The sequence below is a fragment of the Dermacentor andersoni genome, chromosome 1 (assembly GCF_023375885.2).
Source record: "Dermacentor andersoni chromosome 1, qqDerAnde1_hic_scaffold, whole genome shotgun sequence".
NCBI lineage: Eukaryota > Metazoa > Arthropoda > Arachnida > Ixodida > Ixodidae > Dermacentor > Dermacentor andersoni.
Window position 1 is genome coordinate 34,080,467 of NC_092814.1, and position 18,856 is coordinate 34,099,322.

The 18,856-nt window shown below is 42.0% G+C and overlaps 1 protein-coding gene across 5 annotated transcripts in view; it reads left to right on the forward strand.

Moving 5' to 3' along the window:
* LOC126545780 (SOSS complex subunit B2) overlaps positions 1-18,856 on the forward strand; it is a 94,435-nt gene that overhangs the window by 6,143 nt on the left and 69,436 nt on the right. For all 5 annotated transcript variants that reach the window (XM_055061300.1, XM_055061301.1, XM_055061302.2 and 2 more), the window contains exons 3-5: positions 3,788-3,926; positions 15,188-15,259; positions 15,340-15,418. In XM_055061300.1, coding sequence (XP_054917275.1) covers positions 3,788-3,926; positions 15,188-15,259; positions 15,340-15,418 — 290 coding nt within the window. The remainder of the gene's footprint in view (positions 1-3,787; positions 3,927-15,187; positions 15,260-15,339; positions 15,419-18,856) is intronic.

Below are 18,856 nucleotides of genomic sequence, written 5' to 3' on the forward strand. Positions count from 1 at the left end.
ATACAATGTATTCTATTCCCACCACTAGAAATTTAACTAGATCAGCGCAGACAGCATCAAAATTCATAATGTCGTGGCGAGCTGCTACAAGAATTTCAGTTGCAGCGTCGCCACCCATTTGTTTTTGTTTCTTTTCTAGCATACCAAGCATCTTCTCATGATGAAAGTGGCTTTCTTAGCACTGTAGAAGGGTAATTTACTAATGCCACTAAAATCATTTTTCTCTTCAATGTCCGTTTCAGAGGTGTGATGCATTTCTTTATCTTAAAAGCCCTTGTTGACGTACATTCTATGCGCATTTCAAGCTTTCCTCTGTCCATCCTAGACCTGTTCGGCCTCTTGTCCTTGTCGTCCCGTTTTACTGCTTCACTCTAAGCCCTTGCAATAAAATTAATGGAACACCAACTAGTCGAGTCTGCCAGCCTTCATTGAATGTACCTTAGTTAATTAAGGAAACATTCAGCATCTCAGCTACCGTTTGCAATGCAGTATAATGTCAGTGCTGCATTCGCCACCTAGCGCCTTACCCCCGTTAATATGTGCACAGCGTGTGTCACGCACTAAATGCGGCTACTAAAAGAGCTACAAACTTTTGATCACCCTGGGCCAGCGGGCACTGACTATATTATATACTAGCTTTTGCTCGAGTGTTGAGCGTGAACAGGAAGCTTATATTTATTCATTAATAATATTAATATGAAATACGTTGGCCACTTACACATACAAGTTGGGCAGTGTTCACTGGTTTCATAACACCTGCATTTATTCTTGCCAATTACGAAAGGGTGACAGTTTGGGAAAAAATTGTGTTCGATGTGATTTTCATAACATTTATTTGAGGTACAAAAATTGGCAATTATCAGATTCTACATGAAATTGAAGTACCCTAATCACAGTGAGCAAGGTACTTCAGGCAAAAGATACCAAACACAAGCATGCATCAATTGCTGCGTGGTCTACATGCATACTTAGTTGGCATGAAAAAATATTACGGGGTTTTACGTGCCAAAACCACTTTCTGATTATGAGGCATGCCGTAGTGGAGGACTCCGGAAATTTTGACTACCTGAGGTTCTTTAATGTGCACCTAAATCTAAGTACACGAGTGCTCTCGCATTTTGCCCCCATCGAAATGCGGCCGCCGTGGCCAGGATTTGATCCCACGACCTCGTGCTCAGCAGCCTAACACCATAGCCACTGAACGACCACGGCAGGTCAATTGGCATGAGCCTTGCATACACTGAGCCATATGTGTGTTATGTGACAGTGCATGAGAGACTATTGAATTGAATTCTGGGGTTATACATGCCACAACCATGATAGGAGTATGAGGCATGCATTAGTGGGGGACTCTGGATTAATTTTGACCACCAGGGGATCTTTAACATGCCCCGAATGCATGGGGCACGGGCGCTTTTGTAGTTCACCCCCATCCGCGACCTTGTGCTTAGCAATGCACCACCATAGCTGCTAACCCACCGTGGTGGGGGCATGAGAGACTGTGCATTAACATCGCACTATGCGGCAGGTTTGATTATTCATGACAGTACAAATATTATTCACTCTAGTGTAAATTCTTACTGCAAGTGTTACAGTGTGAAATATTTTGCAAGTGATACAGTGTGACTCATAGACAGTTGTGCAGCTAGAAGCATAGAGGAAGGAATTTTGTCTCCATGGCTAGAAAAGAGGGAACATCTAAGTGAAGCTTTCTTTGCCTACTTCTGCATGAATTAGCGTCTCGTCGTAGGCATGTCTCGCCATGTAGAAGCTGCTCGCTATGAATCTGGAGGTGTTGCGCCTTCCTAAAGGAGCTGAAGGCTGCAGAGCTGTCACTGTTTACATATTGTGGATGTGCATGTTTACTGCAAAGCTGGTGGACTGGTCAACCGGATCGGATGGTCCACCGGGTAACCGGTGAACCATCAGAGTTACAGAATGGGTGCCAAAGGAAGGGAAGCACGGTCAAAGGTGGCAGAAAACTAGCTGGCATGATGAAATTAGTAAATTTGCAGGTTTAAGTTGGAATCAGGTAGCACAAGATTGGGGTATTTGGAGATTGCAGGGAGAGGCCTTCGTCCTGCAGTGGACATAAAAATAGGCTGATTATGATGCTATGTAATGCAAGCTATCTAATGCATATCTTTGGTCATTATCTTCTTTCTTCCCAGTTTTGGCTGTTTCAGAAAAGGTTCTATGAAATTTACCCTACTTATTAGACACACCCCCACCTTTTCTTCGGTTTTTCAAAAGAAATAAATACATTAATTATATGAGTAAATAGTGTCTCATTAAAGGAGTACTGACATGATATACTTTACTATTCATGCAACGAATGCAATAATTACCAGAACAGCAGCCATTTTCCAAACAGATAAGTATGAAGCGAGTACAACAAAAGAAAATTTCTATTGTTAAGTTTGGGTATTGTAATAGCAGTATTGGGAAATTAGAGCAAACAGGAACTGCTAATGCATGAAGGAGGAGGAGCAAAAGAAGAAAAACAAAAATTTTGTAAAACAAAAAGAATGATTTACAGTAATTAACATGTTGACAGTCAACGAGACAACGAAATACAAAGTGTGCACAGTAAAGAACAAAATTGGTCATTATATTTAGCCAACAGTGTACACATCTTTAACAGCAGTAGCAAAAATAAAATAGAAAATGTACAAGACATTAATAAAACAGTGCTTTATATAAAGGATAAAACAAAGAAGTGCTGTTAAAGACTCTAAATTTAGCTGGATCACACTCAAGAACAGCAGCTTCGGGAACACTGTTCCATTCTTCGATGGCTGTAGGAAGGAATCATTTATTGAATGCAGTGTTGCACCATAAAGGCGTCAAATGCTTTTCGAATTAAATAGGCGACGAGAATTTCGAGAAGGCGGAAATAGCAGCGTGCCATGCAGATGAGAAAAGTTGAAATATAACTTGTGGAACAGACTGAGTCGTGCGAGTTGAGCTAACTTCTAAAGGGGTTAATTCAAGAAATTATTTAATGAGTAATGCTGATATATTAATCATATTTTGATGATATAATCCGGGCAGCACAATTTTAAACTGACCCAGGAGAGCTAATAAGGTAATCCTGGTAAGGACTCCAAATGGGGGAGGCAAATTGAAGTTTGCTCCAAACAAATGTTTCATATGCTAGTTTTCTAATTGCAGGAGGGGAAAGGAATAGTGTTCTCTTTAGGTAATCAAGTGACCTTGAGGCATCTGCTACAGAATTTAGTTGGACCAGGGCAATTTACTACTAATGAGAACACTTAGATTATGGTAGGAATCCACTTGGGATATGTTGGCTGTTTGCAGTAGGGAAGGTGGTTTTCACTGGCTGGGTCTGGTCACCTAAGTAGTGTGCAAATATGCATCGTGAGACAATTTGTACTTATTAAGATATTGTTTCTGCATGCTAGAAACCAGCACACTACACAGCAAGATGTTCACATTATAGCTGCAACTGCAGTTCAAATGGCATCAATCATTGCTCAGAGCAGCAGTTGTAGTTTGAAGCTTCTACCTTATGTCATAGGCAGTTCTGAAAGTTTTGAACTGCATTGGTCTTGCACGTTCACACTTTGAAATGTTTACCTGTTCTGTTTCCTGCATTTGTTCACCACATTGTTGCTTTCTTACTGCGAGTGCCAAAAACGGGACCAAAGGTTCTCTCAAGCAGTCAAGTAACAACTTTTCTGTGTGGCCCCTTTCACACTATGTAACTGTTGAACAAATAAATTGAGTGAATGTACTGAATTCTTATAATTCTCCATTTTTCTAGGGCGACCAAACATGACCAAAGAAGGCCATGAAGTTCGGACATGCAAGGTGGCTGACCGATCAGGATCGATTAATGTCTCTGTTTGGGATGAACCGGGCACATGTATCCAGCAGGGTGACATTTGCAAGCTTACCAAGGGGTCAGTAGTGCGTCTTTTGTGGAAATTCTTTAGAATTCAAGAATTTGACAAAACCTTTGTCTGGCTGGGAGTCTTTATGGCACTAGTAAAAAAAATGCTCATCAAGGAAGTAATACTCACCATGACGGTTAAATATGAGCAGGAAAAGAACGACAAACGTGCTGACAAAAAATGGTCACTGGCCGCATTAGAAAACTAATTATTTAAAGGGGCCCTGAAACACTTTTCTGACTAATTATAGAATGACATCACTATTGAATTACGTCACCTCACAAATCTCCTGCTGCAAAAGTTTTTCAAATCTTTCAAGCACAAGCGAAGTTAGATGTAGTTATCGGACCGATGAGGCGGCTTTCTTCTTTTATTTGCACTAGCGCGCTGGAAGCTTCACAGGTGAGACTACGAGGGAGGGCAAGGGAACAATGCCTTGCTGGCCCCGTCCAAAGGTTGAACATCTCGGTGGTGACACGGCTTGGGGTGGTATGAGCTACGCTACGCTCTTCATCTCTGAGGCCATGCACAGCAGACGCAGCAACGCGCAACCGTCATGTGTACACTGGGATTGTAAAGATGAAATGTTTCTATTGTTTTGAGATTGCAAGTATATATATTTCTCATTTATTTAAATCAAATAAGCAATAAATTTATTACGGAGAAGGTTCTCGCAGTAACGAAATCAGCCAATAGCTGTTGATTGGCCCAGCTGCTTGCAATGAGACTGCATGATGATATTGTGAAGGAGAGCAAGTGATTTTCACCGCTTTTGGCACGAGACAGTAAATTCTCTGCTGCATGCAGTGCAATAATATTTGCTTCTCATACTCATGGGAGCCTCGTTAACAGATCGGCAACGCTTTCTTGCTATGTTGAAATGTTCAAAAAGTGTTTTTTAAGAATGAAAAAAAAGGAACTAAAAAGAAAATGTTAATGTTCTGGCAGAAACATGAAAACCTTGTTTGCAGCATTCACAATTAAATGTGAATTACCAAAAATGTTTCAGCTGCCAGTGCTCTGGTGCGAGAGCTGAAATGTATTCGTCAAATCTTGATTATTCAAACTAAAAGGGGTCAACAAATTTGTTTCAAATAAAGGAAGTGCAAAAAATGAAAGACTTGTATGCAGTGCCGCGTAAAGGCGTGGATATATCTGGCGTAGCGAGGGTGCGCGTCATGTCCGCTGCAGAGTGGTAGGGTGACAGCGCAGCCAGCGTGCCTGACAGTGTTTGGTATGCTCTGGTATGGCTCTGGCGTGTCCAGCATGGGAATAGAACCTCTTATCTCACACTGGGATGGCTAGACCAAAGCGCATGACACGCTCACATGACTGGCCGGCAGCGTGCTGGCGTACATTTCATGTGCTCTGAAGAGCTAAGTTTGTGCCTTTGCCAAATGAAAAAGTGCTCGCTCGTGATGCACTTGAGCTGCAGCAGCAGCTGGTTGCCACGCTGCTGCGGGCCATGTTCAGTACACCAAACTGTACAGGATGCAAGTTTTTGGTGATCCTGGTGTCACTTATGTAACGCATCCAACTTCGGCTGTCGTCTGGCACGCTGGGAATGCCGGACTATAAAATAGGTAAACTGACGCGTGTACGAGTCCGGCTTCCACCCTTTTGCACAGGATGACATTCACTACAGTGGTGCCATGAGGAGGAGGGTAGGTAATAGGATGGGCAGTCAAGCAATGGCTTTTTTTGGGGGACCCAGAGCCCTGAGGCCACCAGTGTAGACAAAGACAGACCCCGAGAGGCACTAAGATTAAAAAAAACGCAGAGCTTGTAGGAGAAGACATAGACGTAAGCACCTGTGCCAAGTTAATTCAGACGTAGGGTATATTAATATGCAAGGTGGCAGGAATAGGCTCAAGTGGGAGGAAATAGAAAAGAAGGTAAGGCAGGAGGAGCTTATGGTATATAGGTTTGTGGAGACACATCTAAGGGACATGGAGCAACCACACTGTAATCCTGGCTATGCATGGGAATATTGCAATAGAACAGAGGGCAGCAGAAAGGGGGGTAGTGGAATTGGGGCTTTCATTCATAAAAGTATGAATCGGCAAAGGGTCAAGCAGGAATGCATGGAAGATTTGTGTCTAAAAGGGAAAGTGGCAGGGAAGCAGACACTCTTTAGCTTTGTATACCTGTGGACAGGAGCACATGCCAAAGAGGAAAAAAAGAAAATGGTAGAATGCATAGCAAGTGTCATTAATGAGCTAGGAGGAGGAGGAGGGTGCGAGATAATTATACTAAGGGACATGACTGCGCACATAGAAGATATGGACGGGTACACAGACTCAACGGGCAACATGCTGCTGGATATGTGTGAAAAGCATGACTTAGTTGTATGTAACAGTACTGTGAAGTGTGAAAGGCACATAACATAGGAGCGTTACGTCTCAACACCAAAAAGGTGTTAATTGGATGTTTGCCACGTGTCAAACCACCACCTCTGCTATCCAGATGTCAACGCAGCGTGAACACAGACTGTTGAAGGGTTCCACGAAAGGCACTCACCCCACCATTACCCGGAAGCCTGAACAAAGGATGAAGAGGAGGGGGACAACGACGAAGAACTGGGTGTCGCTGGTTGCATTTTTGCCACAGATTCCAAACCAGTCTCTTTGGTGGCGGAGTTACTGCGGGTTGTTGCGAGCATGGGTGTGGTATCGCAATGGAGTGAATGATTATGATTTGCTGCTGGACAGTCTTGAGATTCCCTAGTTGACTCATCTAGGGAAGGTGGCATTAAAGGCGGAGACTTTTCGAGAGTGAGGACAGAGGGTGCTGATGTTAACTGAGACATTTAACTTGCTCCTGCATGGAGTGGGTTTCCGTAACTGGAGCCGTGTAACTAAGCTAAATAAACCCTTCTTCCTTCATTTTCTACAACATGACGTAGTAGTCCGTGGGCTTGGTGGATTCCATGCCCTGAACACCACCCTAACCGCACAGGAGGTAGGGAGCCTGCGGTCGACGATAGATTATGTAGTAATGTCACATAGGAGGTATGATAGGCTAGGGGTAATGAGCATAGATGAATATGGCTCAAGAAGTCTAGGTAGTGATAAAAAAAAAAAAACGAATCAAGCTGAGTTTTAGAAGAGAAATGAAAGTAGGAAGGAGGCAAGATGAACAATCAGATGGGATTTTTTACTCAGAAAAGCAACTGGAAATAGCAACCCGACAAATTGAGGAAGTTTAGGGACGGTGGAGGCAACACAGACTGTAAGTGGGTAGAAATGACCAAATGGAGACAATCTGATTGGTGGCTGAAATCAAGGCAAGAGTGAAATTTCACCCTACACCAAGTCCAAAATATATTACTAGTCAGAGCTAGGTGGCGTGTGCTGCCACCTGATTTAAAGGGTTCAGCCTTATTCATCCATCCATCCATTCGCACCTTTACGCGCGGCGCATGTGCACGAGTGACGAGTTCCGGAAGGGTGGCTTCACGGCAGCGCGACGTGTGCTGCCATGAAGCCGCACCTCAAGGCAAAATTCACAAATAGCTCGCACCCTGACTTCTGTTCTATTTTAAAATTTTGGTGTTAGATATATGTGCCAAAATACAGTACTTGCATTGAGTGCACCAGACAGTGTGCGGCCGCACTGCCGGATCGGGAGTTGTCGCCCCGTGAGTTGGTGCGCAGCCGAGAGCACTGTTAGAAGCACGATGTGTTCGAATTAACCATCGCAAAACTTCTGCATTAGAATTATCGAGTGTTTTCGCTGGAGATGGGCGACTAGTAAATTGTAGGTTCAAATCTAATTTGATGTGAATAGTAATTTGGTCGCATAATTTCGAATCAAATAGTTAGAATAGTAGTATTATGTATACCACATAATTTGGGCAGAAAAATTCGGCCGCATTTTCTATATTCAGGCTAATCGAAATATGAATTTTGGGGGCTTGAAGTGAGTGGTTTTAGTCTTTGTATAAAACCTTGGCACAAGAGCCAGAAGTTTAAAAATTAAAAAGGGGTGGGGGGGAAGAGGGGCTTACTGTCTTCTATGGCACGTTTACTTTCAGTGCTGTTATGCAGATATCTTCATGGAAGAACGCAAGGTCAACGTCATTTCTTTACAATGCCAGCAGTATTGACACGTGTACTTGTTTATCTGTCTTGGGTTACCGAAATTTTAAGCGTTATCACTCAGCTCAAAACGCGCTTGCATGTATCGGAAGTATTTCTAATGTTATCAATGGTTCTATCCGTTTGTTGTCACCGAAGCTTGTGTGATCTGATCGTATGCGCAACGTGAATTATGTATTACTTTCTGGAAGACACGCACGGGCACCAGCGATTATCCTGGAACCTTCGACGACTCATCTATAAAAGCCGACGCGCTTGACCCACTGATCACATTTTTGACAATTGCTAACTCTGTTTGCCACTATCTTTGTGCTTTGAATGTCACTGGTCTTTAGGGGCTCAAGTTCGTCTAATAAAAGTTAGTTTCGTCATTAGTCTTTCTACTGTGTTTTTGACTGTCATTACAACGTGATAATATTTACAGATTTTTGCTCATTGTTGTTTCTGTATATTTAAATTTTGTGATGGTCAAATCTATGGTGTCGTTTTGTGTTTGCCCGTCACCCATCACGCGTTAAATTTATTTAGAGACTTTTGCTCCGTGTTGCTCAATATAGTACTTGAATTTCGTGATGGTGGCGTATGCGGGTGGGCTACTGTTCTGCAAAGTGCAGATGGTGCATGTGACCTTAACTGCACCAACTGCGCGCCGCTGGCAGCTTAACCTTTTTGTTACCGCGAGAAAATGGTCGTGCTTTTATAGGACTCGGAAAAAATTATTTACCACTAGAAATAATATTCCAGCACACATTGCAGCATAGCATATTATGTATAATGAAATGCTCTTTCCAAAAACGTATGTTGCAAAAAGAAGATTATTAGGTAAAACAAAAATTCTAGAAAGCACCATTTTTGCAGCCAGTTGATAAAAGCAACAATAAAAAACATATCTACAAAGATATTAATATCAAAGAAAATTCAGGATATACATTTCAAAGATAAATAACCCAGGAATAGTGTCTGAAAAAATAAATGATCAGTACGCCGTTGTTCTTCTGATACAAAAAAGAAACTAAGACCAGTGCATCGCTCATGCCATGCGGTGAAGCAGTTCCTGGATTTTGTGAAGCATAGGTGCACTCCACAATTTTCCCACAAAATGCATGGTTTTTGTTCAATTTTGTGGTCCTCATAACACATTTTGCAGTTCTGCATTTTCGGAATCCTCAAAGGATGGTCCAATGAGAAGTCCAAGGACCGTACTTCACCAATTCGTCTAGAGTCGTGCACGTCTTCCAGGACCGATCGCTTTCAGCGTAGCTGGGCAACTGCAAAATTATGCGACCAAGCATATCTGTTTGCATTTTTGCACATTGTCTTTATCACCTCTGCAGAGAACAACAGTATAAAGAAATCGCATGCCGTTGTAAACTGTCTTGCGCTGATCCGTAGTGCTGGGCTGAGATGTGTTTTGGGCGGCCTTCTTGGTGTGAACGGAAGTTTCTTTGCTGCCGATGGCAGCACATTATAACCAAGTGAAGTTTGCACCCTGAAGATAATCAGTAGAGCTCTCAGGTCGTGAAAAAAGATAGGCAGATAAGTGCGCACAAGGAAGGAGACCGCTCAAGGCCGTAAAGGAAACTCGCCGGTGAACAGCTGCGGATGTCCCATGCTGGCTTAAAACATCGTCGTCATCACAGCTTGAATCTGCTTTACTGTCATCTTGGAATCATAACTCGAGTCCTAATCACTAAATTCAAGTGTGGGTGCAACACAGTCTCGAGCAGGACGCTTTTCTTGCGATGCAGCCGCGTGGGACGACGCCATGGGAGTGACTTTCGATAACTGCGCAGTGACACTGGCAGCACCCCTTGCCGGGATTTTACGAAAGAAGCGTTACCGAATCTCTTGGAAACTGGTTGAAAAAACCGGGTCCACATGTTGGACACGCGGCGGACCTTCAGACACTTTAGTGGAATAAAACGACTCGGACTCCAAACCAAAGCTCACTGGTGAACAGATGGCGTCATTTTTGGTTAATTATCACTGCTCAGCACTGTTGGACAGTAAAGTCGGCGGTATAATTTAATTCGTGATGTGCAGGGACTCATTTGATTACAAAATTTTGATGCTAGTGCGGCGTAATCGTGAGCGGCATGCTTTCTTCTTGAGCACAACAGAATGTGACAGCCGTGCCTCTTTTCGCTACAACATACGCACATTGGTTCACAAGAAGGTCCATCAAAAATCACGACATCGCCAGAGTGCAAAAATTTCAACTCATTCTGAAAGTGCAATGCCTGTACTAACTACTGGATGGCCTTGCATGGATAAGACACGGCTCCAGTAATTTGAAATTGGCAATGTAAAGCATCGTTCACCGGTGATCAATTTGAATAGGCGTGATAATGACGTACACGTGCTAGTGCACCTACGTACACATGTTCACGCTGTGACGTCGCTCGTGGTGACACGTGGCTTCTCGAATTATTCAAGCCAACATCTGTTATTTGTGTAATATGTTGCTAGAATAGACGAATTAAAGCTTAGAAAAATAATAAAACACATACCAAATATCTGCATGTTTTTGTTTTACTTCGCACTGCAGCAAGAGAGATGTACTTCGATTTCGTCTGCTTGTTCCCACGTCGTGTAGTCGCGCGCGCAGACACCGAAACAATGTCATTTTCTACTGTGTTCCAGTGCAAGATCATGCTCTGTGATCTGCTTGTGTCTGCCTCAGTATTCATGTAGCACAGACTTATACCACTAGTCAGGTGTCCTCCTGCACAGCGCGCAAGATCGTGTGCTGCGCGAAATGAGACAATTGCAACAGCTTGCATGCGATGCCGTCAGCGGAAGTGCGCCACAAAAAAGTGGGGAGAGAAAAAAAAGAAAAGGAAGGCGGGGCCTGTAACGTATGCGTCACGCGATCCTTGAAGTGCGGTATGGGAGAACGCAGGGATGGAATTTCGCTTGCGGAGGCTAAATGGGGCAAGTGGAGAGAGCGTCTATGTTTGCGGTGAAGCTCCCCTCCTGAAATCATGCGTTCGCGGCACTGAAATATTTCCTATCTCGGCTATTAATGACCCAATTCAAAAAATTTTTACGGCAGAACACCCTCTAGAGGACACGTAACAACTTCCAGCGTATAACCAAAATTTGCTATGGGGCTGCTTTCTGTGAGCGTTGCCCATTCATGCGAGTGTTGCCCATTACGTCCACACGCCGCTTCTACAGTCCTCGGTCTATCCCGTGCATGTAATTTCAGGCGTGGTCACCATTGAGGCACTCCATGAGTGGCCACCGCTTGAGGAAGGGAGGCTCCGGTGGGGCTAGTCTCCTCGACCCCTGCTTCTCTTGACCCCAGCAAGGACTTCGAATAAAGTTCTCTCTCTCTCTCTCCATGAGTGGCAAACTTCTCCCAATGGTTTCAGCAAATCTTTCTTATGGCAGCACTGCATTGGCTGTTACGCCTTATCAGTGCTGCTTCGCCAGCTGTTGGTGACTGAAGTTTCAGTTTGGTCACCTAGAAACGATATCACCAAGGAAAACGAGGATATGGGGGACAACCTGAATGGTGCCATTTTTGAGATTTTCCAGCAATCTGCTTGTAAATATCAGAAACGTTGAGTGAGGTGCCGTACGGTATCTGAAACTTCAATAATTGAAAAATTGGACAGTGGCATGGCAGTGTGTCTTATAGTGTGTCTAATAGTATAATAGTGTGTCACTAACAAACCTGAACTGCAAGCCGAAGGATGTGGAATGTAGGACCCTTAGTGACATATATATTATGTTGGTTGCTTGAATGTAGTCAGCAAAGTGCTGTCATCTTCTGATGTATTGCCAGCCCACAGCTCTATACACTGTTGATAAGAAGCAACTTGCATGTTACTTAATTATGTAACTGGCTATGTTTTCCCCAATATGCTAAAACGGAGCAAGTACGAAAGGTGTACAAAACATTGCTTCCAGATGCCACAGACGACATTCCCATGAAGTGTGTCTAGTGAAACTTCTAGGACAGTGGACTCCTCTATCTGTCTTGCGGCGTTGAACAATTCATTTACCAGATTGTAATACTAAATTATTTACTTATTTACAGTACCTACAGCGCCCACAGGGGCCTCAGTGTGGAGGGAAATGAAAGCGTTCAAAATACAGAGAATGCACATTCTTACAGGGAGATGCCGCAGGATAGTTGGCTCATAACAATATGTATGACAAAACTGAGATTGGTAACAGTTCATTCACACTTAGGAAGAGAACAACAATAAAAAAGTAGTTAATAAGAGTGGGTCACGAAAGTTAAAATAATTGAACTAAAAGTGACAAACACAGAAAAATCATCCATGTATACTCAACATTGACAAGATGGACACATTCTTTAGCTCTTAAAAGCTGGAAGTAGGCAGCATTGCTGACTTGACATTATAATTGCCACACAATTTGCTGAACAAGGTCAGCTGTAATGAACACGAGAGGGTCACAAAGAATGGGTTTTACAGTACAGTTTAATTTCCTTGTCTAAGTCGAAAACAAGGCAAGACAAAGAAAGAAAAACAGAATGCAGTACTTGAACCTGCGACATCTTACATAAATCTTGAGTCTTCCGTTCTTGTTCTTGTCACATACATGCCTAATCATTTTGCATGAACATGCAGTACATGATGTTCGTGTTATTGAACATTCATGCTTTTTTGTAAAGTGAATAGTAGCATGTGTGCGTAAACTGCTGCCACGATTGTGGGGCTAGTACTGCGATCGTGTTCTTGTGCGATCAGTATTTTTCCAACTTTTCTTTACGAATTCTGTTAGAGTGTTTTGTTTATTCTGTTAGCGTTTTTGATTGCTACCGGCACTACATTGAAGCATGGGAAACAGCAAATAAATTTATTCGCTTTGCTGAATAATGTTTTAATCCCCATTCATTTGTGTTTTTCAGGAGCATAATTGGATAAGGAGTAGGGAGTATATCCCAGTGACATGACCTTACATTTTTTTTAAAATACTAGTCAAACATGAAAGAAGAAGAAAATAACCTTTATTAGAAAGAATGGTCCGGCAGTTTTGGTTGTGGTTGGGTATAATCCTGGGTAGCAAGGGTGTAAGATGGCTGGGCTAGGGTAGGTGTGTGTTTGGAGTAAGTAAGGTTACAGCCTCGTTCCTGTTTAATTTATCGTGCAGTGGCGCGAATGTGCGTCTTTCGAGTCTGTAGCGTTGGGTGAGATTTCCGAACATGATCAGGTGATCGCCCCACGCCCATTGTGATTTTTGTTGCTGCATTTCTGTCATAGTGTTCCGATCTGGCAGACATGCCAAATAATTCTTAATGGCATGTCTAGAAAAATTTTTGCATCAGCACATCACGATTCCTTGCATTGCTGTTTTCCCATGCAGACAATTCTGGCAACCTTGGGAAAGTGTACTGATGGTGGCATTTCCTATGTCACAGTATTTTCAGCCAGTGAGCGATTCGCGAAAAGATGGCCACTAAAGCCGTTTTTTTTGTCACTCCTTACAAAACACGACATATCTCAACCTATCGCAAGCTGTGCTAAATGCAAGACCACTACACATGAACTGAATCACCTACCGGCACCGCTGCTCTTGTGCCGGGAATGCCGATGAGTGATCTTGCTCGCTATGACAGTGCCGCTGCTGTGTCATTGTTGCTTGCTTTACTCTGGAGCTGCCGTTGCTCCCACCTCCCCTTCTAGCCACTGTAATGGTGGTCGAGGGCTGGCTTCGTTATTGGCTTGTCTCAACTATGAGCAGTATCAGGGGCAGTGTGCCTTGCTCACCGAAACTGAAATTGTTTTGTGCATTATTAAATTGATATCATTCATCATTTATTCTGAATAATTAGAATATTCTGAATACTGAAAGCGAAGCAAATGCCGAATAGCATGGCATTCGATTGAATATGAGAAAATATAGAATGTTCGCCCAACCATTGTTTTTGTGCATTGAAATACACATAATTTTGACAGAACCACAGTCTCAGTTTGAATAAAACAGCAGTTTGAATTAAGCGGGTTCAAAATAATGAGATTCCCATGTAGTTTGTTTCTTTCTTACTTAATTGGATTTTTAGCTTTTTTCATGTGGTTTGCGACTGTGTTTACCTGTGCCCAAATTCTCTATAGCCATTTCTGACTGCAGGAAGTTACTGAAAGAAGAGGGATCTGATTTGTTTTGTGCATGGCCGTTCCTTTTTCAGTACTTATTTTGAAATTTCGTTACTTTATGCCTTCTCTATCCTGAGACCTGGAGGCAGCTGAGGGGCAAAATTTATTTCTTATTACTTACTTATTATTGCTTATTACAAGTCATTTCTTATTACTACTGACTTATTTTACAAAAGTGAAAAAAAAATTTTTTTTTTTGCTTAAACATTTCTGTTAAATGCCAGAAGGACCACCTCATTGTATTTGGATGAAATAGCCATCTCCTCTTGTTGAATATGCTAAAAACTGCTTTTGCTTGCATAAACAGAGAAATGAAAATGCAACTTTGTGTGGTGAATTGCCATGTTCACGCTTCATCCTGGTTTTTCTAATTTAATGGTATTTTAAACACACTTCACCCACCACGGTAGCGCAGTGTCTATGGCGTTGCGCTACTGAGTGCGAAGTCACAGGTTTGATCCCGGCTGTGGTGGCCACATTTTGATAGCAGAACACAAGAATGCTCATGTATCATGCTTTCAGTGCACGTTAAAGAATCCAGGCTGCTCAAAGTTAATCTGGAGCCCCCCCCCACTACGGTGTGCCTAATAATCAGATTGTGGTTGCTTTTAATACTCTGTTACAACACAGTGACCTATGTCAAATTAGTGTCAATATTCTTGAAACAGGTGGCAAGTGTATGGTTAAACCACTTTTATACGGTGCTGAATGCATCTGACATCCTATTCAAGCGGAATGTTATGTAGTCACTACCTAGTTCATTTCGAAAACGATTGAAGGCAACATCTAGTTTCATATACAAGCGGTTTCAGTACGGTGTTCTAGCTGCTGGTTCTTTAATCACACATGCTCTTCGTGCACTCATCTGTAAGATTACAAAGTGAAGTTGGCCAGAATTAAGTTAACGCAAGTTCTCTCTTGAAGTGGGACCACATGTTACGTATGGTTTTGTGCTTAAAAAGTTGTTTGTGCTGGTGCATTTCACTCTAGAGCTTTATATCAGTTCAGTGAATGTGAAAATGTTTGTTTTCTCCAGATATGCTTCACTTTGGAAAGGCTGCCTTACTTTGTATACCGGAAAAGGTGGTGACATTCAGAAGATAGGAGAGTAAGTGTACCTTTGTCTCAATATATATTGTGATAGTTGTTGCTGTTGCAGCCATTCTCAGTGCCTTTTCTTTTTTCCAGGTTTTGCTTGCCCTTCAGTGAAACACCATTTATGAGTGAACCTAACCCGGAATTCATGCAGCAGTTGCAGGCCAAATTGGTTAGTAATTTTCATCCATATTTCGAACTTGACAAGCATTGCAGAGGCCAGAAACAGGCTGGCAGAATTGCTTTAACACATAGTTTTAAAGAGATACTAAAATGAAACAAAGCAGTTTTTGCTGGTAGGGTATTCTTTAAAAAATTAAAGCTTTTTTTGTGAATATTTCTTACTTAGTGCCAAAACTACTGTACCCATGATGTTACTGGGATGTCATGGATCTGACTTCACACTTGCTTTTTTTCATTAAAGGGCAAAGCCAGGTTGAGTCAGTGTTTTCTTTAACATTCACCGTTTTCTGTTTGCATTGATAAGCCATCGTTGTCTAGACCTGAGCAGTTACTGCCAAAGTTCATGATATCATGGGCCATATGTCTCTGAGGGTAAATAAATAAATAAATGATAGTGTGGGAAATTCAAGTTGGTTCATTCACCAATCATTCATTTTTAAGACTTTTTTCTGGCTGGCCAGGCTTCTGCTTATGGTAAGAATGGCCTTTTTGGTAAGCCAAAACTTAATTCCTTAGCTCTAGCTCAGGTTGATGTTTTTCAGTGGTGTCCCCTTCAGCAAGTTACTACAAATGTCTCTGCATGCTAATAGCTTTTAGGTGTGAAAAGGTTTGTGCAATTGATGGGCTCCTTACATTGGGGTGCTTGCTTTTTGAAAAATAAATTGGTAGGTGTATCTTGATGGTTATTAGTTTTTCAAAGATTTCAGCATGTTCTTTCATAGAAATGTCAGAAATGTTGATTGTTTATAGTCATTGATGATCGATGAATTGTTGAAGAATGAGGGTTGTCGTAGAAATGCATTGGTGTTCCAGCTACTTTGTGCTTCAATGCATATACTTTGTGCTTCAATGCATAAAACAGCAGTTTCTTGAAAAAGTAACTGGAATGCCAATGCATTTTGTCGGACACTTTGAAAATTAATCTCCCTGAACTGGTGCTGTACAGAAAATTCATTCCAAGTCGATATGCCATGCCAACTCAGTGGCTGTAATTCGTAGATAGAAATATGTGGCATAAATTTATTAATTGAAGAAGTTAATTAGCATACTTATGTTAATTATTCAATTCAGCATTTTTATTTCTCGTAGAAGTAATTGCTGCCTCATCGAGTAGTTTAGATCAAGGGTTAGAATTGTGCTATCTGCCATAGTCAATCTATAAGAAAAGTTGGTGCAGCTAAAAAAGAAAGCACCCGGTATTGACACGGTGAGCCTTCCTCTGACATTACGTTGACTATGCTTGTGGTCTGGCATCTGTTGCTGTGACATTTCTTCAGCAACTAGTTTACTATAGCCATTGCAAAAATAAATAAATAAATAAAAAGAAAATGTCGAGAGGAACCTGTTCAGCCTCGTGTTGCTTGTATGGGGAGAGGGTATGATATAAGTGGATGCTGGTGTACTTTTTATACTGCTTTTGTAACTGCTTGCAAATACTAGTAGTGTACTCATTACTGATGGTATAATTGTCTGCCCTAAAGAAAATTCCACCTAGGTGTGTAAAAGATTCCTTGAAGCTTTCCTTTGTGCTGCAGGTTTATTAAAGTACATTATGTGATTGTCAGACTGGTACAAGCAGAATTTCCCCCTAGATGTGCTTGTGTTGAACAACTGTGTTCTCTACTAGTGGTTCTAAATATTGGTAACATGACACTAACAGGATTTATCTCTGTGCTTACAGCTGTTCACTGTGACTATATTCACATGTTGCAAGACACTAAACTGCTGTGATTAGCTGTAGTGGGTTCCAGCATGCAATTTTTTGCTCTCAGAAGCACATTACTAATGCACACAACACAATACTGCTGTGTGCAGCAGTGGCATATACAGGGTGTGGCATATACAGGGCACATAACTTGAACCAAGGATTTTAAAAAAGTGGTTAACTGCAACTGAATGAAACCAATGACATATGGTTTGCTGTCATGTGGCGCTGCTTAGGGTATTTTTTATATTGCACTTAATCAGTTAATTAACTAAGATAAATTATGCAAATGTCTTAATATTTACTTTAGGGCCAAGTGCTTTTCGTTACGTCGTAGAGGGCATTCGAAAACGACCAATGCAATTTTTTTGGCAGCGCACATGCTGCGTGGTAATATTTCTTGGTGTTTAAAGAAAGCCCGTGAAATATGAAATAAAACCACATGACTGCACTCATGCGCTAAGGTATTGCAGTGCTCTCAACCGTGCCTCGTGCGAAAGAACTGTGTGTGCAGACCATGGCGAAGCGAGCGCCCACTGCTCTAGGCATGGGCTTTGCACTGCGTCAGCATCTTTGACGGTGGCGCACGGAAAGGAAGCACGGTGCTTCCTTTCCCTGATAACTTGCTTTCCTTCCTTTCCTTTCCCGGTCCCCGTGATAAGCGATAGGCTCGACGCATGGTTAAGCGCATTGCATTATGATAGCTCACGAGCGCAGTCATGTAGTTTTATTTTACATTTTGCAGGCTTTCTTTAAACGCCGGAAAAAATCGCTACGCAACATGTACATTGCCACAAAAAATTAGATCGGTCACTTTGAAATACCCTCCACAACGTAACGAAACGCACTTGGCCCTAAAGGAAATAATAAAAATGTTGCATAATTGATCTTAGTTAATTAATTAATTAAGCCCAATATAAAACATATCTTAAGGAGCACCACATGGCAGCAAACCATGTGTCGTTGGTTTCATTCAATTGCGGTTAACCACTTTTTTTAAATCCTTGGTTCAAGTTACGTGACACACCCTGTTTGTAAGAATTTTTAACAGCCGGTGCTCTGTTACAAGACAGTGCAGATAAAAGAAAGAAGAAAGTGTCGCCCCTTTTATTTTCTTTGTTGTGAACTTCATTTTTTTTTTCTTTTTGGAGGGTGGGGGGGAGAAGGAAGAAGGAAAGGAGGCAAGATGGCAAACTGTGAGGTTTATTCAGTGCTTGAAAATTGTGTTAGACTGCATTAGTTCCTGCGGTCAGTGAATGGGCACAATGTGCATGCACCATATCAAGAAATTTTGTTTGTCTTGTAACAAAAATTGTGAATCATGTTTAAAAAAAGTAGTCAGACACTACCAGCATAAGGAGTGAACAGCATGCCTATTGAGCAAAAAAGGTTGTAGTGGGTCAAGCAAAATAGTTGTGTCCAGCAAGAAGCATTGTGCGAAACATTTTTTGCCAGGATTTGTTACTAAAGCTGGCTGTACGAATCTACTTAACTATATCACTGCTGCCCAGTAAGACAAATGCCTACACAGCTCTTCCTTGTGCTGCCTTGGGACGTAAAACCCCATTGATCAGTGCGCACAATTTGTATAAGCCTACTGATATCATGCTGCCCTTGCTTCTTACTGTTTCTGCAGTGTCAGTGGTCCTTGAATATCCTTGAATTTGAAAACAGGCATTTTGAAAGCCTTGAGAGCCCTTAAACTTAACGAAGTGCTTACAA